This window comes from Carettochelys insculpta, chromosome 3, assembly GCF_033958435.1.
Source record: "Carettochelys insculpta isolate YL-2023 chromosome 3, ASM3395843v1, whole genome shotgun sequence".
Taxonomy (NCBI): Eukaryota; Metazoa; Chordata; order Testudines; family Carettochelyidae; genus Carettochelys; species Carettochelys insculpta.
In genome coordinates this window covers 114,273,870-114,300,116 of record NC_134139.1, presented here as the reverse complement: position 1 = coordinate 114,300,116, position 26,247 = coordinate 114,273,870, and the positions used below count along the sequence as shown (strand labels likewise).

Sequence of the window (26,247 nt, the reverse complement as noted above, 5' to 3'; positions counted from 1 at the left end):
ATTTCTGCCAATTATGTCTGCTTAAATGAGACCTCTGCGTTTATAACAACAGAATTGTCTGTTTTTCAGAACAATTAGCACAATCTTTTTGTACTAACTGAAGGTCAGAGGATTAATGTGTTTTATCTACAATAGACTTTTAAAAGCTAATTAAGAATTCTCCAGTTCATTTTGTACTGAACACATTCAATATTAGTCTACTCTGTAGCAGACAGAGAGAGAGAGAGAGAGGTGGCAAGAGGGGATTAAGAAAGGGAGAGAATTTGTCTGCAAACAAACAAATATATCACAAAAAGGCAGTTAGCCATGGTGCAGGTAGTAGGGTAGTGGTGGTGCAGCATGATTTAAGGTTTTGTTCACTGGCCTTTTACCACTCCATGTACAAAAATTCTTTCAACAGCACAGACAGTGCAAAACGACATTCAGGCAATGCAAGTGGTAAAATTGACCAGTTTCATTTGCTAATTATCATAGAATCATAGAACACTAGAACTGGAAGGGAGGTCATCGAGTCCAGTCCCCTGCCCTTATGACAGGATCAAGTATCAAGTGGTCTACAACTTGCTGCTCTGGAGCCACATGCAGCTCCTTTAGGACTTCTTTGTGATTCCCGACATTATAATTGCAAAGTTAAAAAAATAATTATTTTCAATAAACAGCGAATGTCTAAAATCCCAACAATGAGCACCTCATATCTAAATAGCAAACAATATGTGATCTTGAAACACTGGATAACTCCTCCTTTAATGTGTGCATTGCACTGTGGGATATGATACTGTCTGCGTGTTTTGAATGTGTTGCTAATAACGTCTTGTTTTTTGAAAAGGAAAAGGAAGCTTGCAATGTTCCTGCTGTGAAGGGCAACACGCATTTTAACAAAGAAAACTGAAATTAAACGTGAAGTGAAATTGACATAATTAAAGTGGGTTTGGGAGTGAAGTCAGGAACACAGTACAAACACACACATATAAAATGTGAGGAAATAGAATATGTAAAATGTTTGTGAACATCCTGCTATAAACATGTATCACATTGGCTATGTCTACATGTGAATGCTACAACGAAATAGCTTATTTCGATGTAGTGACATCGAAATAGGAATAACGTCTACACGTCCTCCAGGGCTGGCAACGTCGATGTTCAACATCGACGTTGCGCAGCACCACATCGAAATAGGCGCTGTGAGGGAACGTCTACACGCCACAGTAGCACACATCGAAATAAGGGTGCCAGGAACAGCTGCAGACAGGGTCACAGGGTGGACTCAACAGCAAGCCGCTCCCTTAAAGGGCCCCTCCCAGACACAGTTGCACTAAACAACACAAGATCCACAGAGCCGACAACTGGTTGCAGACCCTGTGCATGCAGCATGGATCCCCAGCTGCAGCAGCAGCAGCCAGAAGCCCTGGGCTAAGGGCTGCTGCACACGGTGACCATAGAGCCCTGCAGGGGCTGGAGAGAGAGCATCTCTCAACCCCTCAGCTGATGGCCGCCATGGAGGACCCCTCAATTTTGATGTTGCGGGACGCGCAACGACTACACGGTCCCTACTTCGACGTTGAACATCGAAGTAGGGCGCTATTCCTATCCCCTCATGGGGTTAGCGGCTTCGACGTCTCGCTGCTTAACATCGATGTTAACATCGAAATAGCGCCCAACACGTGTAGCCGTGACGGGTGCTATTTCGAAGTCAGTGCCGCTACTTCGAAGTAGCGTGCACGTGTAGACACGGCTATTACAAATCATTGTGTGTGTGTGCTGTTCTTAAAATAGGGTTTACAAAAAGTACGGTTGGACATTATTTACAAAGGACTATCTCATATTCACATGCATCAGGACTCTTGAATTATTGAGATTTTCTCAAATTTGGAAAAAAAAATAAGGCTCTTTTTGCTATCTCGATTGCCAGCCCTGATTTAAGCGATCCCTAATAAGTGTCTGTCAAACCTACTCTTAAATATCTCCAGTGATGGAGATTCCACAATCTCCATAGGCAATTTATTCCAGTGTTTACCCACCATTGTTGAATTAGCACTAATCTAAAACATTAATCAGAAAATAGAAAGGCTATGTACATGAGGTGTAAAATGTTTTCCTTGAGATGGGGAAAAGATAGGTGGCAGTGGGAAGAGTTGCCCTCACAGTATTTTTTTGAGGATCTTCTTGTTATTTATGTAGAATCTCTTTCCCTCAGTCATCCACAGACACAAACCTTCATGTCACTGTAGGAAGAGACAGCATTAACAGGCCTTGTGGAAGCTATGAGTACCAGGGAATGAAAGGATGAAGCACAATTTGGTGGATAAAGTTGAAGAAAGTAGATTCCAGGTATGAAGAGGCAATACAGCTAACAGTGCAGAAACTAGCATGGAATGAACAAAGGCAGTACTTTCTTGTTAGTTAAAGGGAACTGAAAGAGTTTATGAGAAGCAGAGAGACAAAATTAGTGAAGTAGGCAATAGAGAGGTAAAGAAAGGTTTTGAAGGTATGGGCAAGGACCAATGTAATAGTCACTGACTGTGCTTTTAAATGGAAAAGGTAAAAATAAGTCAATAGAAAACCATCCCCATAATCCTGCTTTTAGTTGCTTACTCAGACTTCAAATTCAAGCCTTGCAAGGCTCACCAGTCAGCAATCTCTGCTATATCTGCCCAAAGCATGTAAATATAACCACATGCTGAGATTGCTTGCTCTGAAATGTAGGGCTATACAGTACTTTCCTGTTGATCAAATGGGGCAATTATTGCAGGCTTAAAACCTTTTAGGGATAACAATAGATGCTGCCAGTCAGCACTAAAAAAGAGAACATGAACTGAAAGAGCAAGTCCAATGACAAATCACAGTGACGTGTAATCAGAATGTATTATGGGTTACCATCACTTAACACGGAGGCTATTAAACTTCCAAAATGCAGCCAACTAGGGAGCTAAAAAGAGACGGAAATGTGGGACAGTCTTGTGCTGTTTAACTTGTCTCCCTCAAGTCACATTAGGATGACTCACCAGATTTAGTAAGGACTTGTGCAGATGAACATATTAATAACTTTATACTGATGTTTGACCATAAAAAGTAATCTTCTAAATTCTGCATTTTCACGTGAAAAGTAAGTTTAGAGACAGAAGAAAGTTATAAGGGTCATTCTGAATTGTCATTGTAAGTTACAATATTTTATATTTAAATCTATATTTATGCATTTATAGATGCAATTTAAATTTACACTTCAGTATACTCCATGGAATATATGATATATATGGTGTAATTTAACATGAGGTCTGAATAATTACACAGAACAGATCATGCCAGGAATACCTAATTTGTAGGCCTGGCTCTAACCCTGGGTTTCACTCTTTCAGGGTTTTGTTAGGCTTTTCTCGATTTTCTATAATTAATCAGCACAGCATTGAGTGCCCCTTAACTGTTATTACAATTGTGGGCATTCAGAACCTCTCTCTCTCCCTCTCTCTAAAATCAACCCTTGGCATCACAAGATGGGCATTCATAAATGCTGTTTTTCCTGGGCCACTCCTAAGGTTTATCATATGCCATCAGCCCTGTTTGTATATATAGCAGATAGAGATGATATTGTATGTTGTAACGTCTTTTGAGTGGGTTTATCTTCTTTAAGAATTAGTGCAAAATCCCCTGTCTTTGTTACTTTAATGCTTTGTATTTTGGAGTTCAGAACACTTATCATTAACCTTCTTCCTCTTGCGTTACATGTGCTTACATCAACAAGCTGCAAAGCACTGAAGATCCTTACGTGTATACTAGAACAATCCTGCTGATTTAGATGCCCCATGTGTTCAAAAGTCATAAATCAGGCCCCAAAAGTCATAAGAGTAGCTTAAAAATTATCAGTTGTGGATTCTTTTTATTTGCCTTCTGGTGTTTGTGCCTTTAGGGTGACTTTTTTCAAGCCTTTCTCCCTAATCATGAACCCAGAAAAGTACCTTTTTTAATAAGCTGAGATACTCCCTCATGTGATTCCAGCAGATGGAGCTTTAAGAAAAACACCAAATAATACATGACATAAGACAAATATCATGAGAGTTTGTTTCTTCCATTATGATTTCCAGCTTTTAAGGTTCAAAAGGAGATCATATCAAAACCAGATGCTCCATTTCTGGATTTCAAGGCATGTGATGTACTTTCTTTCCCCTGGGACTATGCCTTGATGTCGGGGGACAACTTGCTTAGTCCCGTAGCCCCTAGACCTAAGCCAGTGGGAGTATAACTTCTAAGGCTACCCATGCCAGTTGAAGATTAGAAACCAGAACAAAGTAGTTCATACCTCCTGGGAGAGGTCTAGCTGGAAGTCGGCTAACATTCTGCTTCCCAAACAAAAACAAAAAACAAACAAACAAAAGAAACTGCTGGAAGCTTGCACTACTGCTCAGCTCAACAAACAGAGCCGGATTTGACCCAATGCAATTAGACCTAGAAAAGAGATGACAATGCAAAGTGGCCAAGCCTGAAAAGAAACTACTTCTCTGCTGAATCTGCTCCATCCTAAATTCTTAACTAATATTGGTATGTGGAACGTGCAGACATGATATAAGTCTGGTAAAACAGACCAAGTGACAGAAAAAATGGACAGATATAAACTAGACATGCTAGGCTTAAGTGAAGTTAGAAGGATAGTATCATGACAAATAACTGTTATCTGGATGCATCCTACTACAATCCAGGCTACTAAATGCCAGTGTAATAAACCAGGACGTGAGTAGTCAGATCGAGCACTCAGCACGAAAGTGGTCATGCCTAGTAAACATTGCTCAGAGTTATAAACCAGGAACAGAGTCAGAGTCAGTAACCAGGAGTCAGGGACCAAGCAAGACTGGAACAACCGTAGCAAGGTTGACCACCAGCCAGGAGTGGGCCATTCTGTTGAAGACCTGAGAATATGCGTCTTACAACAAAGAGACTTAAAAAACAGATTGCATAGGGAGATTTGTGAATTGGAGTTCATATTCAAAATCAACACATTAAATCTTGATATGAACAAAGACAACAATTACCTCATGGTTTGCAAGGACTGCTCCCCTTCCTTTGATGCTTGCAATTACCTCCAGAAAGACACTTAACATTCCCTACTCTTCACCCCTATCCTTCAGTCCTATGTACTTGATTTGTCAGGTTTTATTGCAATCTTTTTTGGACCACTGTACTTATAAATGTCAGTCTGTACTGGAAGTACTATTGATCTGGTGAAGTGGGTCTGTCCCACGAAAGCTCATCACTGAATAAATCATTTGGTTAGTCTTTAAAGTGTTACATTACTGCTGTTTTGTTTTGTTAGAATACAGACTAACACAGCTACCTGTCTGTTACTAGTGTTTAACATGTTAAAGCAATGTTTGTTATTATTTCAAATATAAATCATTTCTCCCAGCATAGTTAGCCCTTAGACAACTACCTACCTATTCTCCCTGCTACTTGTTACCATTTGCACCTAAAATTTTTTGAATGTGAAAAACTGACCTTGAAAAATTAAAGCCCATAGCTGAATCCCCCTTTACACACACTACTTGGTTTTAAATTTAGCATCCATTAACTATACCAAACACTGAATATATTGAATAGGGCTACTTATGCCACAGCTTAGAAGTGGAGAGATTTCTGTTCAAATCCCAAAACCACAGTATAGGAGAAAATCCTGGCATCTTATAAATTAACCTATTTTAAAAGTTTAAAAACTGAAAATGTATATATAAAATTGTCAGACGTTTTGAAAAACGTGACAAATTTGAATTTCTTACCTGCTTTTTTTATTTCAGTCTTCTCCAGGGATTTCTTTTTTTCTTCTTCTTTTTCTAACATTTAATTAAAGAAGGTCATTGTCTATGCTAGAACTATGAATCATACATTCATATATGCAGTTGACCAAGCCCTGGTAGGCAGATGTTGAAAAAAATGTGACTTATTTTTGAGTTTAGATCAAATGATTCCCATTTAGCCATTGCACACACCTAGTCAAAGAGAAATCAGATCAAAAATGGATAATCTGGACCTTGAATACTTCATTAAAGGCTAGATGAGACTCATCAGCACAGAAATATGGAACCTTTAATTTAAATTACAAGTGGTAGCTGCAAATCTTAGTTATCACTATCAAAAGTACATGGTACTGATGTCACTGAAATTGGCATGTGGAATACAAAGCAATGTGTCGAACCATTTTCACATATGGTAACACAATCATGCCCTTTTATATCAGGAACAATTATTAATATTGCCATATTCAGCCTCACAATGGGGAGGGAGGGGGGCTAAAATACAATGTTTGCCATTGGCTCTCTTGCTTGTCAACTAGGAAGAACCTTTAAGAAGTGATACAAACTAAAAAGGCAGCAAAATGTAGAATGGTGATGTTGATAAGGTATGAGAAGCACATGCAATAGAGAGAGTATTGTGGTGCTGCAAGTTTAAGGGTCAATTTACCACCCCTGAAGTTAATGGGAATTTTGCCATTAATTGAAATAGCAGATGGATCAGCCTCACAACAAACTTTCCAGTTCCTTACCTTTCTTTTTAGTTTCAGGAATAGTGCTCTTCTCTTGCGTTGCTCTCTTTTCCGCATCTATTTCTAAGTCAAGATTTAAAAGAAGTTCAGTTGACTTTTTATGTCTTACTAAAGTACTATGGCTGTGTCCACACTACCTCCTCCTTTTGGAAAGGGCTATGGTAATGTGGCACTTTGGAATATGCTACTGAGGCATTTCCAGGAATATGCAGCACCTCATTAGCATAATGGCCGCTACATGTGCTTCGAAAGTGCTGGTTTCAAAACGCACACTGCCTGTGTAGCCGGGGGCCTTTTGAAACAACCCCCTTGATTTCGAAAGACCCTTCTTCTCATCTGATTTAGGGAGAAGGGGCTTTTGAAATCTGGAGGGCCATTTCGAAAGGCTCTCAGCTACACAGTGGCGTGCATTTCGAAACCAGCAGTTTTGAAGCGCGTGTGGCTGCCATTATGCTAATGGAGCACTGCATATTCATGGAAGCACTTCATTAGCATACTCTGAAGTGCTGCATTACCATAGTCCCTCCAAAAGGAGGGGCTAGGGTGGCCACAGCTATAACTCACATTTTTTAAAAAAAATAAGGAAAAAGATTGGAACGAGGAGCAGTACCTAAACAGAGAGTAAGGAGAAAAGACAGAATAGCTGTGGGTGGACTTGTCTACCCAGATGAGTTTTATTTCTATGGTGCCAAGACTGGTAAACCATGAGAGATTGTGACAGATGAACACATGTGTACTGGGCCATTGCAAAGATCAACCTGTTTCAGGAAGCATACATACCTTCTGCGCTGCTTTAATTAATGCTGTCTTTGGAGAATTTGTCATCACGTGGAGATAAACCTCTCTCATAGAGCTGGAGGGGAACCTTGAAAGGTCATTGAATTCAGTCTCCTGTACTCATAACAGGACCTGTCACCACCCCACCAGATATTTTTTTTAATCTAGTTCCTCCAGATCCCTAAATGACCCCACCAAGGATTAAATTCATAACCCTGGGTTTAGCAGGCCAATGCTTAAACCCCAGAACTATCCCTCCCCCTCACTACAAATTTGAACCAATTAGTGGTTCTTAAAAATATGATTGTCATCTCCTCAGCTATATAAAAATACCCTACACTCCAGTGAATCTACATAAAGCAGAAGATGGAACTTGAGCCAGTGTGTGAACCAGGTAATATTTAAGAAACAGGCACTTCTTCAATCTATCATGCCAATTAGCCTACCTTAACTATTACTTTTTGTCTGGGATACACTAACCCTGCACGTGTTCTGATTTAGTTTTTCCCTTATGAAACCTGACAGCCAATAGAAAAACTTGCAAGAGATACTCAGCAATGAGTGCAGAAGCACATGAAAAACCTATATAAATAATATACCTTCATAACAGTTTTATGAATTGGACCTTTAAAACTGTCATTACAAGGTATCTGCTATTCATGGTGAATTGCAGTTAAACCACTTGTCTACTAAAGAACATGACTCTCTCTTGAATTCATTTGTCTTTATTTTATGGATTCACTGGGCAAGAGTGGAAATTAGCTTTTTGCTTTATGAAGGCCACAATAATTTAATTACTTATTGCATGAGTGTTATTTATTGATAGGATAGAATTAGGTGTGAAACACCACGAAATTCATGTATTACCTTTTTTCTTTCCATTTTCCAGGGAACGAATTTCCATTAAATTCTAGTAAAATAACAGCAAACATATATGCCCTTTGTATGGCCTACCAGCCAGCCATCCAGGTTTGCCTCTTCAAGTTGTGTAGTTACAAGTTGGCAGAGCTATAGCTTTTTTATTTTGTGATGCTTCACCATTACAAATATGTACAAAGCCAGAACATATTGTTATATAGATAGCACAGGCGAAACATCATGTGTCTATAAACTGAGAGTCCTCTTCTTCTTGAAAATTGTTCCAGGTTAGAAGAAGCTTTTTCTTGTTGTTGTATAGCCCAACAACTAATATGCTATTAGCCTTTGCATAAATTAACATCGAAAGAAAGAAAAAAAAAAGTTACTTAATTTTGACTTCCTTAGTTATTGCATGAGGCTCTTCTTCTGCATGAAAACATAAATAAAAAAACCATTTTTAAAACAGAATGCGAAAAAGTTAATTACAAATACTGCACAGCATGCTTTCAGAAATTAAGGAAGCAAAGAAAAATGTGTGTGACTGGTACACATAGGCATTTTCTGAGAAGTTATAAATCCCTTGATCTTTGTGAACTGTTTTCACAAATAAGAGAACATTGCATAAAACAGGAGGGCTACATCTACACTAGAGGGATTCTTCAACAAAACGTGTTTTATTGACAAAGCCTACAGAGCGTCCACACTAAAAATGCATTCTGTTGATATACTTGCCACTTTTGTTGACAGCCTTCTGCCTCTCCCTTCCCCTGCCCACACATACACAAGGCAGAATGCCTTTCTCAACAGAATCTGTTGACAAGAAATCGGTGTGGACACTCTGGGGAGCCCTCTGTTCACAGACAGGACTTCTGGGTGACCAGGCAGGCTTGTCTGCTGTGCTTCTGGTCAGCCATTCAGTCAAGAGAGGGCTGGGCAGTCAAGCTATTTTCTGTCAACAGAGTGGATCACTTTTCAATCCACTTTTGTGTGTGGACACACTTTGTCAACAGAAGTTTCATCAGAAGATTTCTTCCAATAGTAACTTCTGTCACAGATCGCAGTGGTATAGACATAGCCAAAGACTTTATCAATATGAAGAAATCTTACTGAACCAAATTGGTTCTCACTTTCCAGCAGACATGTTAAATCCCTGGTTAAATGTTCAGCACTATCTCAAGATTCAATCCATTTTAAATATATTTCATCATTTTCATCCTTTTTATTGTCTTCGGAAAAGCTAAGACAAGTCATTTGTGGTTTTTCAGCAAACTATTTCATCCAGTTGCTTGTGTGTGCCTCACATTCCCCCATTCAGCCCCCAATTAAATGATTAAATTTAAGCTGACCATAGTTTGAAAATGGAGTAATAATTGCTTATATGTAAGCATTTGGTTAACTATGGTACTAATCTAGCAATGTAAAGTTCAGAATTTTTCTGCATTAAGCAATATCGACATTAGAGGAAAAACAAATATTTTTAATAACATCAAAAACTGAGCATATGACTTTTTACAGTGGGACACATTCTCATCCGTGGTCAGTTTCTATTAATCCTGGGACTGTCTTGAGGAGTAAAGGCGCTTCAAAGTCGCACAGGCCCTCTGAAGTGCCCGCAGCTACACTCATGTTGGCATTTTGAAGTTTGATGCTTTAAAGTTGCTGTGGGGGAGAATTAGCCTAATGAAGCGCTGCATATTCACCACAGCACTTCATTAGTAATATCCCGTCGCTTAAGTACCATGTGCCCTTTGAAGATGGGCGCATGTATAGACCCAGCCTACTAGTTCCATTCCTTCTACGCTATAACCAGACCAAATAAGAATTCATTGCTAGGGAAACTCAGCTGCTTTCTGTCACCTTTAGCCACTGGAACAATCCAAAGGGCATCAGGATCCGGTCCATTATCTAAATCACTGATGCTCAACTGGAAGAACCAGAGTGTGACTTTAACTCTAAATTAAGTGAGAAAATACTAAATTAAATGAAATAATTTTCAGCCATTGTGTTAACAATTCCTTTGGAAGTGATACATTTTGGAAATGACCGCAATTTGGGATCACCGTGCGTTAGATCAATGCATAAGACAGCACAAAATCTCCTGTCTGTGGGGCTCTGTTCAGTGCTCCTGAGGGCTGGAAGCGCAAATGGAACATCAATCAGATGTGACACATTCAGAGATTCCTGCCACACACTGAAAATGCAGACTGTGTCTTGACAGGCAGGAAACAATAATCTTGCCCCAACTGCACATGCCAGTCCTAGAATGCTTACCACAACAAATCTGTATGCAAGTGAGCTCCTGTGACAGAGTGCAGGGAACCTCCTACACAATGAAAAAGTAGAGAACTCCAGCTCAACTTTCCCTTCCCCTTGCACAGGTACTCAGAGGAAAAGCCCTTAGTATGTCTGCATCAGAGGGAAGGAAATGCCTTTTGGAAGTCAAGCTTCACAAGATAGCCTGTAGGACTGGGAAAAATCCCATACTGAACCCAACTGTTTTCTTGAGCCATCGTTTTACTAGGATAAATTTGTAAACTGATACACTTTGCCAGTGTACTTTGTTCTGAGAGATGTCATCCATTTTAGCCCCCAAATTATTTTGGTTTCACACACATTTGATATTCCTTACTATTATTGTTGCAAATAATAGGGAATCATTAAACTGAGGTTATATAAAGAGTTGTTTACAGGAAAAGAAGGAATCCCACCTAATTTTTAGAGTCCTGAATGAATACATATACTGTATTTTTCATACTGGTCTTTGCTATGCACTACAATCCACCTTTGGACCATGACAAGTTAAGAAATATGTCTAATGCAAATAGAGAACTCACCATATCTGAAGTATATAATGTGGTGGGCTTCTTCCAAGCATAAACATAATTAAAATGAAACATGAAGGGTAAAATGCTAAGGGAGAATACATGGATCAACAGAGAAGGGGGAGTGGGAAGTAAGTAGGCACATGGGCTGACAGAAAATAGAGACGTGGGGAATTGTAAGAACAGTGAAGGACTTACTAAACTTTTGAGCCAATGTACCTGCACTTTTTCTATCTCCACTCTGTGATGTGGATGGATGAAGAATAGGTCACAGTTGCCTATTCCTTCATCAAGCCAGGTTGGTTTCACTGTGTGTCTAAGGGCTTTGAGTGTAGATAAAAAGAGGAGTTAGACAAAAACACATGGCAAGACATGAGGAAACGCAAGAAGGATAAACAACTCAGGGTAGGTATACACAGCAAAGTTAATTCAAAATAACTATCCTAGAGTCTACACAATGCAACCACTGTTCTGAAATTAGGACACTTCTGAAGAAGAAGGAGAGTGAAAGATTTGCTAAAAACCAAGAAGGTGGATTTTAATACAAACAAAAATAAATGTATATTGGCGTGAATTGCCTGAACCTGCTTCCAAAGTTTTTCTTGCTCTCTAGTCAAGCACTCCATGAAAGGCAGGGTTTGGGGAGGTAGCAGTATTAGTAATATGAAGAAAGAGTGCCACTTCAGATTAGGCCTGGGTGTAACAACAGCCTGTTGCTGTGCCAGTGCTGGGGAGAGCTAATTTTAGGAATGCACTTGAGTTATAATGCACAGACTTACACAAGTAATGCAGTCTGTCTGGAAGTGGTAGACATCGTGAGAGTCTCTTACCCACACATATCTTCCTAGATGCTCCATGCAGTCATGTTAGTGCTGACTCTAAAAGAATTTATCTGCTCATCTATCACCACTAAGAGGTACAGGTAAGGAAAGTGGTTTTCTTTTTCTTTTTTCTTTTTCCTTTTTTTTCCCCTTGCTCATCTCTATGTATTTCTGTATTTCTGCCAGGACCAGAATCATTAGGCAAGAAAAGCTGTTGCAATTTTTCACAAAACCAGACAATATCAAGTCTCCCATGAAAGTTCTTTTCCTGGATTTCCAGAACTAACTAAGACAAAAGTTAATTTATATTATCAGAACCTCAGAGAAAATAACATTTAGGTGCAGCATGTCTTGGGTAAAAGTTTACTTAATTTTATAGTACTCAATTTACGCAACTTAAGCTCACATGATTTGAATCTTAGAGAGACATGAGAAAACAAAAAATATATACTTTACAAATAAAGCTAATTTCCTTATCTATCAAGAACACTTTTCTCTTCTAACCAGAGTGAGACGCTGGCTCTTGTAAGGTCAATCACATTTTGCTATCAACTTTAATGGGGGACAAGATTTCATCTAAAAGTTAAAAGACTAATTACATTTTTGCTCTTTATACTGTTACCTTCCTTCTTTTTTATTTATTTTTTATTTGTTTTTTATTATTTCTCTTAGCTTGGAGACCAAAATTAGGCTGGTCAGCTGAACTTAAGATTCTAGTCAATTTTATATGCATTAGCAAAATTCTGCAGTGTTGGGTTGAAATACTGCAGGGGAATTTAGAGAAACATTTGACTTGATCTTAAATTTCATGGATGCAGAGTATTTAAAAAAGTCTAAATCTGGGGTCAAATTTTATTTGAAAATGTCCCTTGAAAAAGCCATTTCTTAACTGTCCTTTTTGATCCATTTATTTTCTCTGAGGGAAGTAATACTGCCTGGCATTGATCAAGTTACTGAAAAGTCCATAAAGGTCATAAAACTCTATATTAAATTGATCTAAAGTTTGCAGAACTGCTACTTTCCACACGTAAGTTATTTTGTTTGACTTACCTGGGTATGTCTAGGCCAAAATTAAGAAGACAGTAATCACAACAATTTTTTTTTTTTTAATATCATGCCTTTTTATTTCAGTGAGCCAGTGCAATATCATGTTTTCTCAGACTAAGTGAAGGAATAATGAGGTATAGAGGTCATTGGAGACAGTAAAACTTGAGCTCCTGGTGAATCTGTACTGCCTGATTTTATCTTTGAAGCTATTTTACTGTGTTCAAACCCCAATTTCAAATATTATTTGGAAGCTTTGAAGAGTGATACATGTAGGCATTTGCTAGATTTGTGAAAAGTATGAAAATAGCACAATCACATCTGAAATTCCTGGTGCTTTCATGTGACCCACACAAGAGTTCATGATTTCCCCATGGGGTGATTACAGACTTTCCATTTCATGGCTGTGTTGAATTAAGCACAAAAACTGTTTGTTAATAACATGGGGCCATATGCTCCCCTTACTAAACAACACAGAAGGGAGCAACAGAACACAAACACCAGTTTAATGAAGTCAGAAAGCACATACAGGGGGAAAAGATGGGTGGCATGCTAGTCTGAACTATGCAGCCAAGGGCAGCCCCCTTCAAAATCAGAGTGTGTGGCTGGTGGGTAAAAGAGCCAGAGAGGAGTCACAATCTGTGGCATGATCACCTGAGAAAGGGGCAAAAACTACACATTAAATTGTTGCAGAGGCTATTGTTAGCATTCACCCCCTTGGTGGCTAGAAATCCTACTCAGAAGGGATAGGGGACAACATCAGCACTGGCTGCACTGACTGCCCTTGGGCAGACCCGGGGGTAGGCTGAGAAGAATGTGGAATGATACCTGGGGGGAGGTATGAATCCTGGCCCAACAACAGAGGGAGGAAAGTGGCAGGGGGTTGGGGGGAGAGCAACTGCACAGGGGCCCAGTCTTTCAAAGGTGCCCATAGCTCCCAGCTGCCACTGCTGTGGCAGTAGCAGCTGTGATGGCCAGGAGCTGCAAGGCCCCTTTGAAATGCTGCTGGAGCATCATCCTGTGGGGCTTCTGAGAGCTGGGGAGGGGAAGACAGCGTGGTGCTCCAGGCAATGCTAAGGGCTGACTCCACATGCCCCTTCTGCCCAAGGCTCCAGGGTCATGGAGCTGCACTCCCCCACCCACACTTCTTTCCCCAGCACCCATGGGGGCCTTCAGCCCCACTGTATGTATCTGACCAGGAGTCTCTGGAGTATGGGAAATGGGGAGGCCTAGACAACAGAGGAATTATAGGCCTTGACTCCTGCTCCTTTTGAAGTGATGCCATCTTTACCTCTCCAAGAGAATATGGCATAATCGCATCTCAGAGCAGCACTTCTCTTCCCAGTCATGGTGCTTTTACTAGAAGGGGCTGCTAATGTGGCAACTTGGAAAACTTAAAAAAGAAATGTAATTTATTTGAAATACTTGGCTTGGTTTTGACAGATTAATTTTGGTAAGTACTTATTTTTAAGGTAGTTTCTCCGCCATGCTAATCTGAACAAAAATAATATCAAATTATTGAAATCTGTGTACTTAAACTATATGGCTACGTCTACAAGTGAAGCCTACTTCGAAGTAGCCTATTTCGATGTGGAGACATCGAAATAGGCTATTTCGATGAATAACGTCTACACGTCCTCCAGGGCTGGCAACGTCGATGTTCAACATCGACGTTGCGCGGCACCACATCGAAATAGGCGCTGCGAGGGTACGTCTACACGCCAAAGTAGCACACATCGAAATAAGGGTGCCAGGCACAGCTGCAGACAGGGTCACAGGGCGGACTCAACAGCAAGTCGCTCCCTTAAAGGGCCCCTCCCAGACACACTTGCACTAAACAGCACAAGATACACAGAGCCGACAACGAGTTGCAGACCCTGTGCATGCAGCATGAATCCCCCGCTGCAGCAGCAGCAGCCAGAAGCCCTGGGCTAAGGGCTGCTGCACACGGTGACCATAGAGCCCCGCACGGGCTGGAGAGACAGCGTCTCTCAACCCCCCAGCTGATGGCCGCCATGGAGGACCCCACAATTTCGATGTTGCGAGACGCGCAACGACTACACAGTCCCTACTTCGACATTGAACATCGACGTAGGGTGCTATTCCCATCCTCTCATGGGGTTAGCGGCTTCGACGTCTCGCCGCCTAACGTCGATGTTAACATCGAAATAGCGCCCAACACGTGTAGCTGTGACGGGCGCTATTTCGAAGTTAGTGCCGCTACTTCGAAGTAGCGTGCACGTGTAGACACGGCTTATATATATATATACACACACACACATATATGTATTTAAATCAAGTGTTTTAAAATTGTAGTTCTTTCCAATGACTAGTTTTTTTTATCTTATCACTAAAATAAAAGAAGTGCAGAAGTGCCTCATGTCCTTAGCTAAAAGGCTAAGGGCCTTCTGAAACAGTGAAGATTTAGTCTTTCCTCCTCATAGCTAAATCATTAGTCTTTACAGCTAAAACTTGCAGTCTAAACTAATGGAGATATTGCTTTGAAACCTTGTTCATATTATCTCAGAATTGTTGCTATCTTGAAAGCGGCTTCAGAGAGACACAGGCGCAATGCTACTGAAATAACTTTTTTACACACTATAAAAACACCACAAATATACTTAGCGCCCCTACATTTACTTAGTAAAAATATCTCTACAGGAGGTCTATTTAAAGATTTCTAGATTATTTCCAACATATTCCTTAAGAAAGGTGGTTTAAAGCACAAGACACTGCATTATGGTATTTCCAGCAGAGGCGTTGGGCTATTTTTCTTTCACACTATCTCTTGGCTTGGGACATTTAAGATAAGAGGTTAGACACATTTGCTGTCTTCCATGCTGCATAATAGGGAAAATATGAAACACAACACAGACTAGATGATGTGAGCTCACATTACACACAGCATATTGATTTGGAATGCTTTCCGTGGTATATTAAACTGTTGGATTTCACTTGTTTTAAATGTAAATTATTTCATTGTACAGTAAGGAAAACATAGGTATTATGCATTACCATGTGTCTTAAGGAACAAGAAGTCACTGATAGATGGAGCCCAGACACCAGCATAGTGATTTATAAAATGGAAGCACACTTCCATGTACTGAGGAAGATTTATCAGCGTTTGTATTGGCTTTTGTAATTTAGAAACCCTTGGTTATTTCCACCAGAGTTATATTCATGAACTGAGGCTGTAAACTGAAATGTTCTCCTTGAGCTAGTGAGATGCCATATGTCATACACAGCATGGATATGTACATTTGTAACAAAAGCCAAGTTAGCCTCCAGCATCTGTTTTGGATGAAGATAAAAAAATATAGTTCAGAGTGATTCAGTTTGCTTGATATTTTTTTTCAAAATGTGTATGTTAGAGAATTTAACCAAAGGTCCAAAGAGGGTCATGTTAATTTTATTCCTCCAAGATCCTCAGAATTATAGATTTAAAATTCTACCTACTTTCCTTCTCTGTGCTGCAAACATCTTGAAGATAAAAATTAGCAACCACCACGTTTCAGTACAAGGAGGAGGAAGGCTCTTTTCTGGGCCAATCACACCCATTAATAAGGGTATTGCTAAGCTGTGTAATGAAAAGCACATGCTTTCACCAAGAGATACAATTCAGCTTTCACAGCTTTCAGAATCAGCTCTGGGAGGAACAATCACACTTCGCTTTAGCATAAGCCAATCCAAATCACCAGGGCTTTTTTTCTGCTGGAAGGCCACGAAATAGCACTCCAGCACCGTTTTTCCCAGTGCCGCCATTTTCAGAGCTGTAACAAGGGCGAGAGCTGAGGTGGTGCAGCTTTGGAGCTGCCTGGCAGCTGGCTTCAAAAAAGGAAATCGGGAGCGGAGACCTTAATAAAGATGGCATCCCCCCTTCTCTCTCTCTCTCTCTCTCTTGCTCTGTGTGTGTGTGTGTGTGTGTACGATGGGGGAGGGAGCTGGGTTCCTGCCTTCCCTCTGGGGCATGTCAGTGTGTTTGTGGCTGGGCTCCCCACTTCCCTCTGGGGGTGTGTGCATGTCTGCTTTAAATATGCTTCCTTTAGCAACTGATGTGTCTGGTGCTGGACTGACACACATCTAAACAAGCACACATGACTTCAGTATTGGTGCACAAGACAAAACTTACTCCACGCATTTATGAAAAATCTTATCGGGAACAGTGCCCCCCCCACCCCCAACACCCCATACCTTTTCCCTGAAGCCCCCGCACTCCATGCAACACTGAAATTTCTCACAGGCCCTGCTTTATTGCAGTCCCTGCCTCCCCAGTGGGGGATAGATAGTGATAGTACACTACCTATAAGAAATGTGTTGCTTTCACCCTTGGTTACAAATAAATAGAAAGGATTAGAAGGAGGTTTCAATCCTAGTGTTTCACTAACATTTGAGAGTATAAACATCATTTTGATGACATTCACTGAAGGGACTCAAGTTTGAGAGACTGTGCTACCCTCAGTAATGTTAAAAAGCAAAAAGGAGCTAAGATGACTTACCAGTTGGTTGGAAGAGGATAATGTAGGAGACACTCAGCTATAAAATGATTGGCTGTTTAGGACAAGGATTTGTTGTTGCTGCACAGTCACCAGTAACAAAGGTGTTTTGGGGAAAAGAACTCAAAAGTGCTTTCGCTATCCTGCTGAGGCATCAATATTTGAGTGTAACAGTCTGGGCCCTACTTAGTAACCTGACCTGCCTGTAAAGGGAAGAGCCTCTCAGACAAGTGCAAAGTAGATCTAAATGGGAAAATAGAAGCCCCACCCTGGGGTACTATCATTCCCCCCAAAATTGGACAGGTGGAAAAATAGGAAAGTTTTAAATGTAATTTAAGCAGCATGACAACATGTTTGTTTCTTGACAGCAGGGAAAGATCCCAGCAGGCAGTCATTCTTTGGCTCTGCTGCTCTTACAATGAAGCATTCCTAGGTGATAGAGCAAAGAATAGACAGCGGAGAGGGAGAGAGGGAAGCAGGAGGAGAGAGAAGGCTGAAGTAGCTTTTCAGGCAGAGCAGCTGGTGGCAGGCTGAGTGAGGGAAGCCTCAGGAAAAAAATAGCAGAGCCAGAGATGCAAGACTAAAGTGTCCTATATTTCTCACACTCCTGGGTAGAGGGGAGGCAAGAGCCAATGTCTTGCAATGGCAGGTTTCTGAAGCGGGGAGACTACCACCCACCCAAGCACGCCACTGTTCACATCCTTTTTAGGTATGTTGCTGAGTAATCTTTCCCGAATTCCTTAAATCCAGTGACCACAGTGCATTTCTTACAGATTGCCTGCACCATGGCCTAGGAAGCAGCATGAAGCGACACATTCTAAGCAAGAGAAAGTGAGATTTTTCTGAGATTAAATGTGATTTGTGGGAAGAAAACAAAGCAAACCGGTGAGCAGAAAGAAATAAACTGCACAGAGAACAGCAGGGAACTGAACTCACTCAGCAGACTATCTAACCTCAAATGAGGATTCACAAAAGAAGAAACTAAAGCAATAGAGATAAAAGAGGTAGGAGAGAGCACAGAGGAAGAAACATATTAAGGTCAGAGCCACCAGGGCTATGGATAATCGGCCTGTTCAAAGAACATCCAGTGCCCCTTACTTACTCCACGTGGTGGTATATAGAGATGAGAGTGGTAATTCCATATGCTTTTGGGAGTTTCCAAAAGCAAATAAAATAAGAATCTAAAAGGTGTTACCTCACTTCATGCCATGGCTGAGGAAGCTCTTGAAGTACATAACAGTAATTGAACTTTGTATCTACCAACACCTTCGCATTTACTGATTTTTTTTTCCTCCTCTCTCCTGGGTTGCTCCACTGCTTTTGCAAAACTGGCCTGAAACTGGCAATTTCAAAATCTCCCATTGCACTTTCTGCAGTATGATCCAGAATAGCTTAAACTTTTTTAAAAGAACCAGACAAACCAGCAGAGTAATTATAGGGTATTTCCCCACCATATTGGTCAGTTGCACCCAGAAGTTAATATCAGAAGGGATTAGCAAAGCCTATGCTTGAAGAATATCTATGGATTTGCAGTGCTTGTCCTTCTTTTCCCCTTACATCTGAGAAGACTTGAACCAACAGGTTATTTCTGTGCGGGTGTGGGGGAGAGATGGCTGTGATAGCTCGGGATGGATGAAATTTACTACATAATAACACTCAGTCATTAGCCAGGCTCCACTGAGGTAAGTGATCAGTCTTTTCCAATGGACACTGGATCTGGCTGAAACAGAGTTTTCATCTGAAAATATCAAAGTGCTTCACAAAGTTGAGTAGCATCTTTTTTTTCCTTTTTTTCTGAAGAGGTATATCAAGTGATACAGAGAGGTTGAAACTAGAACAAGTTCACAACCTATGTCAGAACTGATGGAAAACACAGGTTTAAACTGTCAACCCCAGTCTAGAGAATTTACAAATCATATTCTATCCCACCAACTGTTGCCGTGCCCCATTCCCCTCTTCCAGTGTTGTCCTCATCCTGATACTGATATTTTAAGTCCTAAACAATGGCAAGTTTAGTTCCAGGCATACACAGTTTGCACAAGTGTATTTTCAGTCTTTCTGAACCAATGTGCTCAGCCCTATAGTGTAGTCTCTTTCCCTCCTGAGAAGTATTCTTCTACTTCTCTTCCATTTTGTCAATCAATTGTAATATATAGAAGGGGTGTACTCCTGCTTGTTCACGTGCTTGTAAATTTTAAGTACTATATTTATGCTGGTTATTCTTTCTGTCACCTAGGTCAGTGCTTTATTACTCAACTATTTTCCCTTGTTCTGGAATAAGACTTCATGGTCTAGAGTCCCAAGGAGCATCAATGCCTCCCTTCTCAAACATATATATCATACTGGTGGCAAAATATCAACTATTTATATCAGACTTCTGTTATTAGCTCTTCCCACCTCATTTCCTTAAACAATTTTGAATGAATACCATTCTGTCTTGGTGACCAGACTGTAAGCCTTTTAAAAGATATTAGTTGACCAATTCTGTGCATAAAGTATGTCCCCAGTTTGTGTTTGCCAAATGGATGCCTAATTTTCACTCACTGTTACTGTAATTGGATGAATAAATGATCTAATAACACACACAATTCACCAGTGAGATACATACATGTTCATTTCCTTGTACAAGCTCAGTAATTGCTCATAACTTTGAAAATCAGAAACTTAATGTTAATTTGACAATAGTTCCTATTGTACAACAGTTATATTTCAGAATTTCATTTAATCACACCACAAAGGAAACAGTCTGTTTCCATTATGGTTTTTTTCCTCCCATTATATTTAATTGGTGGATAATAGCATTTAGTGCGTAACACAGAAAGAACTTTTTTTCTGATAAGCAGAGATGAAATGTTTTGGTTCGAGTAGGAGGACTGCAACCTATTTACAAACGACGATATGTCTCACAATAACTACAGATCTGTACTCTTGTCAGACAAGAGAACAATGTATTTATAGAGAAATTTCATCCAATTTCATCTGGGGCAATGAGATAACAAGTCACTTGACTATTTTTATCCATTTATTTTGACTGAAACTAATCACAAGATTACAAGTATCTAATCAAGTATGGCTAGATCTATAATATTTTGTAGAACAATTCAGTTGTTTTCTATTTACTAAATTTAAGTAAATCTTAATACAATGTTGCAGTTATTGTAAATTGGGATGCTTCAGTCTCATCTTATATTCCTCTTATACTGTGAAACTTACAGATAGTATAAAAATAAATCCCTTATGAAAGACTATCAAACAGTGCCATAGTGTGACTGGATGACTGCACAGTATTTTATGAATGTTGTTACACTTTTGCCGCCTTGTCAGTTCTAGCATGCTGTGTCAGGCAACAGAAGAGAGTAACATGCAGTTTACTGGTTTCAGAGGCTTTCAATAATTAGAAGGGAAGACAGAGAAATGACATTGAGCCAAAAAAGGCAGGTACAGTGATGTTTTGAAATGATTGAATATAGGCCCATTTAATACAAAATTAATATTATATCAATTTTACTACCATTATTATTAGGCGAGTAAATTACATAATGCAATGACAGAATAATTAAATAATTTGACCATGGGATTCTTTTTCGTGAACAGGGACTGCTGGGAAGAGATGGGATACACCTAATGAAGAGACGAAAGAGCATCTTTGCAAGCAGGCTTGCAACTCTAGTGAGGAGGGCTTTAAACTAGGTTCATCGGGGGGATGGTGACACAATCCCTGAGGTACGTGGGGAAGGAGGAGGGAACAATCAAGTAGGTTTCCTGGGTGAAGAGGAGGAAGTAGGCCAATTAGCCACTTCTCTAAGATGCTTGTACACAAAGGCCAGAAACCAAGGTAACAAACAGGAAGAATTAGAGGTCCTGGCACAGTCAAAGGAGTATGAGGTGGTTGGAATAACAGAGACTTGGTGGGATGATTTGCATGACTGGAGCACGGTCATGGAAGGGTATAAACTGTTCAGGAAGGACAGTCAGGGGAGAAAAGGAAGAGGAGTTGCGCTCTATGTGAGGGAGCAGTATGGTTGTTCAGAGCTCCAGTATAAGAAAGGAGAAAAACCAGCTGAGTGTCTTTGGGATAACCTCAGAAGTGGAAGTAACAGAGGTGTTGTTGTAGTTGGTGTCTGCTATAGACTGCCAAATCAGGGAGATAAGGTAGATGAACATTTCTTCAGACAGCTAAGAGAAGCTTCCAAATCACAGGCCTTAGCTCTCATGGGAGACTGATCGTCCAGACGTTTGCTGGGAGACCAATACAGCAGCACACAGACAGTCCAGGAAGTTTTTGGAGAATGTTGGGGACAACTTCTTGGTACAAGCGCTGAAGGAACTGACCAGGGGCTGTGCACACCTTGACCTACTGCTCACAAACAGGGAAGAACTAGTAGGAGAAATAGAAGTGGGTGGAAACCTGGGCTGCAGCAACCATGAGATAGTAGATTTCTGGATCCTGACAAAAGGAGGAAGGGTGAGCAGTAAATGACAGATCCTTGATTTCAAAAGAGCAGACTTTGACTCCATGAGAAAACTGATGAGCAGGATCCCTTGGGTAATGAAGATGAAGGGGAAAAGAGTTCAAGAGAACTGGCAGTATTTTAAAGAAGTCTTATTGAAGGCACAGGAACAAACCGTCTCACTGCATAGTAAGAAATGCAAATATGGTAGGCAACCAGCTTGGCTTAACAGGTAAAATCTTGGTCAGTTTAAACCCAAAAAGGATGCGTATAAGAAATTGAAACATGGACAGTTGACAAAGGAGGAGTATACACATATGGCTGGAAAATGCTGGGGAGTAATCAGGAAAGCGATAGCACAACTGGAACTGCAGCTGCCAAGGGATGTGAAGGGTAACAAGAAGGGTTTCTACAGGCTTGTTAACAATAAGCTGGTTACCAGAGAATGTGTGGGGCCATTACTGGATGAGGGAGGTAACCTAGTGACAGATGATATAAGAAAAGCTGAAACACTCAATGCTTTTTTTGCCTCTATCTTCATGGAAAAAGACAGCTCCCACACTACGGTGCTAGACAATGCCATATGGGAAAGTGGAGGGCAGCCATCTGTGGCAAAGGAACGAGTTATGAGCTATCTAGACAAACTAGATGTAGGCAAAATCCACGGGTCTGGATTTAATGCACCCAAGTGTAGTGAGAGAATTGGCAGATGTCATTGCCGAGCCTTTGGCCATTATCTCTGAAGACTCTTGGCAATCGGGAGAGATCCCAGATGACTGGAAAAAGGCAAATGTCGTGCCCATCTTTAAAAAAGGAAAGAAGAACAATCCAGGGAACTACAGACTGGTCAGCCTTACTGCAATCCCTGGGAAAATAATGGAGGGGATCCTAAAGGAAACCATTTTGGAGCAGTTGGAAGAGGGGAAAGTGATCAAAAGTAGCCAACATGGATTTACCAAGGGCGAGTCCTGTCTGATCAACCTGATTAGCTTCTATGATGAGGTAACAGGCTTGGTAAATACGGGGAAGTCGGTGGATGTGATATACCTTGACTTCAGCAAAGCTTTTGATACAGTCTCTCACAAGATTCTTGCCCATAAGTTAAGGATGTATGGATTGGATCCATGGACTATAAGATGGATAGAAAGCTGGCTTGACTGTCAGGCCCAAAGGGTAATCGTCAATGGCTCAATATCTGGATGGCGGTCAGTTTCAACCGGAGTGCCACAAGGCTCGATTCTGGGGCTGCTGTTGATCACCATCTTTATTAATGACCCGGATGAGGGACTGGATTGCACCCTCAGCAAGTTTGTGGATGACACTAAGCTAGGGGGAGAGGTAGATATTTTGGAGGGTAGAGATAGGATCCAGAGTGACCAGGATAAGTTGGGAGGAGTGGGCCAAAAGAAATCTGATGCGGTTCAACAAGGAGAAGTGTAGAGTCCTGCAGTTGGGACAGAGGAATCCCAAGCATTGTTATAGACTTGGGACCGACTGACTAAGCAGCAGTACAGCAGAAAGAGACCTAGGGGTTATGGTGGATGAAAGGCTGGTCATCTGTAAACAGTGTAACCTTGTAGTCAAGAAGGCTAATGGCTTATTAGGGTGCATTAGGAGAAGGATTTTGAGCAGATCTAGAGAAGTAGTTGTTCTCCTCTATTCGGCACTGGTGGGGCCACATCTGGAATATTGTGTCCAGTTTTTGGCTCCCCAGCATAAAAAGGATGTGGATGTGCTAGAGGAGGTTCAGCGAAGGGCAACAAAAATGATTAAGGGGCTGGAGCACATTACCTATGAGGAGAGTCTGAGGGATTTGGGCATGTTTAGTTTACAGAAGAGAAGACTGAGGGGTGATTTAAGAGCAGCCTTCAATTTCCTGAAGGGAAGCTCTAAAGAGGATGGTGAGAAACTGTTCTCAATGGTGTCAGGTAGCAGAACAAGGAGTAATGATCTGAAGTTACAGAAGAAGAAGAGTCGGTTGGATATTAGGAAAAAACTACTTCACTAGGAGGCTGGTGAAGCACTGGAATGTATTGCCTGGAGAGGTGGTGGATTCTCCATCTGTAGGTGTTTTTAAGTCCTGGCTTGACTAGGTTCTGGCTGGGATGACTTCGATGGGGTTGATCCTGCTTGAAGCAGGGGGCTGGACTCGATGACCTTCTGAGATCTATTCCAGACCATTGATTCCATGATTCCATGATCTATTTTAGGTGAAGGCTGACTGTGTAACTTTTATTTGATGGAATTATAGGGAGGTAGCTGATTTCTAAGTCTTTGTAAGTTTAATAAACATGGAGCAAGAAATATTATTCACAAGTATGATGAATTATATTAGGGCAAGCAAAATATGGCCAGCCATTCAGATCTGACCAGCTACGATCCTCCGAGCTGCCAATGTCACGTGACCCAGCAGGACCCTTCGGTAGGATCCTTGCCTGCTATGCCCCCCCACACCACTCATAGTGGCTGCTAGCCCAAGCCAGCATGTGCATCCCTGTGCAGTGCACTTCCCTTGTGTGTGTGGGGGGGAGCTGTCTCTGCATACTGCCCTGCCCCCACCACATTCCTTACAGGCCCCATTGGCTGCAAGCCAACCAATGGGAGCTGCCTGGGCCATGGTGTGTGCTACACAGAGATGCAGTGGCCCAAGTAGCCGGCAGGTGTGAGTGGCATGTGGGGGCATAGCCTGCCCCAGAGCTGCTGGATAGGAGCTGCTTAGGGTAAGCACCTCCTGAACAGAGCCTGCACCTGGCACCCTACCCCATCCTGTACCCCAAATCCTCTGCACCTCTGTGCCAGGTCACAGCCAAGCTTTCTGCACCCCTCCTGCACCCCAGCCCCTTTCCACATTTCTCTCTCAGACACCACATCCCCTCCTGCACCCCTATTTCCTACTCCAAACTCTTTTCTGCACACAACTTCCATCCCAGACCCTGCATCCCCTCCATTAATACCATAGAAAAGAGCAGCCCTTGACCTCTTACCAAATTCACAGAATGGCTCCACATCAGTATTATTGCCCAGCCCTGAATTATATAGTATTATTTGCAAATGCAATTGCTGAAACAGTAATCCATCCTTGTCATTTATTGACAGTGAAGCTAGTTTACATTTATGTAGCACTTTACCTTTCAAAACACCAGAAAGCACTTTAGAAATTTAGCCCCAATCCTGCAATCTGATGCAGGCAGGAAGACCCTGGTCCCCTCCTGTAGGCCCATTGAAGTCAATGATCCTCCACACAAGTCCCTGGGCCAGTTGATGCAGATCTGATTACACACAATCAGTCTTAAGCCCTGATCCTGCAAATACGCTTGTGTGATTTTGAGATATATGCTTGGTCTTCCTCCATCAATATTAATGGGAAAATAGAAACTAGATAAAAAATGAATTGAAGGAAAGAATCAAACTTGCCTTCTACAGCTGGTGCTGCAGGCTTTTTTCTTGGATGTTCTTGTACAAGTAGATGAGGAGGCTCTGTTTCCTTTTGTCCTGCACATGAAGAGATATCAGTTAAACAGTGTGGAAAATGCCAGCATCAGCACAGAAGTAAAGGTGGCATGATACAGCTTTGATGACACCCTTACTTCGGCACTGCTGCCTGCAGAGCTGGGCTGCAGTAAGCTACTGGCACACTCCGGGCATTGCTAATGAGCTATAATGTATGAATGGCTCAGTAATGATTAAAAGTTGTTCCTGACTGTTGGATGCACAACAGGATGTAGGATGAATTGGGTGGGTCTGCATTCCAGCTCCCATGTGACAAACTCACAGGTACTTGTTGCACTAACTGAGAGAAGAAAGGGTAAGAATTGTATTGGACTTTGGGCTTATTTTCATAATGCCTTTGTGCATGCTATCAGGGATGTAAATTCTAGTGTGAACCACAGTGCTGTGCACTAGTTGTCCATGGTGTCTCTGGTGGTGTGCCCTAAACACTCCCTAATTCATACTGATGTAGTACCATTTCAAAGAGTTCTACATCAGTGCTCACCAGGGAATTTTAATGCATGCTAGAAGGTTCCACATAAACAGTCTGTGAACAGTATGCAGATGTACACTAGAATTTACACCTCTAGTTGGTCAAGAGCTTTAGTGGGTAAGATCCACTTCCTTGGATGAAGAAGAAGTGGATCTTTCCCACAAAATCTTTAATGTGCCATAGACTTTTTCTTGCTTATTATTTGTGAGGCTACAGACTAACATCACTACCCCTCTGAGGCTCTAATTCTTGTGCACTGATGCACTCTGTAGACATAAGTTCTCAGTTAGTGCTGTTCTAGATGAAATCCCCTCCACTCATCAAAGTTGTGACATCCTGGGATGGTAGTGTGTGTGAGAAACTTGCCCAGCTGTTGACCTGGAAACATCGTGCTTTCTGTACCAAAGATTTCAAGTCAATGTCACAACTAACTCCACACCACTCTTTTAAAAGATGTCATTTACAATGATATGCAA

General features: G+C 41.2%; 1 protein-coding gene and 1 long non-coding RNA gene across 18 annotated transcripts in view; one reads left to right on the top strand and one right to left on the bottom strand.

The window, feature by feature from the left end:
* Positions 1-26,247, bottom strand: part of TRDN (triadin) — a 351,197-nt gene that overhangs the window by 157,616 nt on the left and 167,334 nt on the right. For 12 of the 15 annotated variants that reach the window (XM_074990631.1, XM_074990634.1, XM_074990630.1 and 9 more), the window contains 3 exons: positions 25,204-25,281; positions 6,524-6,586; positions 5,760-5,813 (listed from right to left, as the gene is read on the bottom strand). In XM_074990631.1, coding sequence (XP_074846732.1) covers positions 5,760-5,813; positions 6,524-6,586; positions 25,204-25,281 — 195 coding nt within the window. The remainder of the gene's footprint in view (positions 1-5,759; positions 5,814-6,523; positions 6,587-25,203; positions 25,282-26,247) is intronic. The other 3 variants (XM_074990640.1, XM_074990642.1, XM_074990643.1) reach the window with 1 other exon arrangement.
* The window catches only part of LOC142011339 (uncharacterized), a 32,916-nt gene continuing 18,366 nt past the window's right edge, over positions 11,698-26,247 (top strand). For 2 of the 3 annotated variants that reach the window (XR_012645054.1, XR_012645052.1), the window contains exons 1-2: positions 11,706-11,902; positions 20,933-21,061. This is a non-coding gene — a long non-coding RNA (uncharacterized LOC142011339). Of the gene's footprint in view, positions 11,903-20,932; positions 21,062-26,247 lie in introns of all 3 variants that reach the window. The other variant, XR_012645053.1, reaches the window with a different exon arrangement.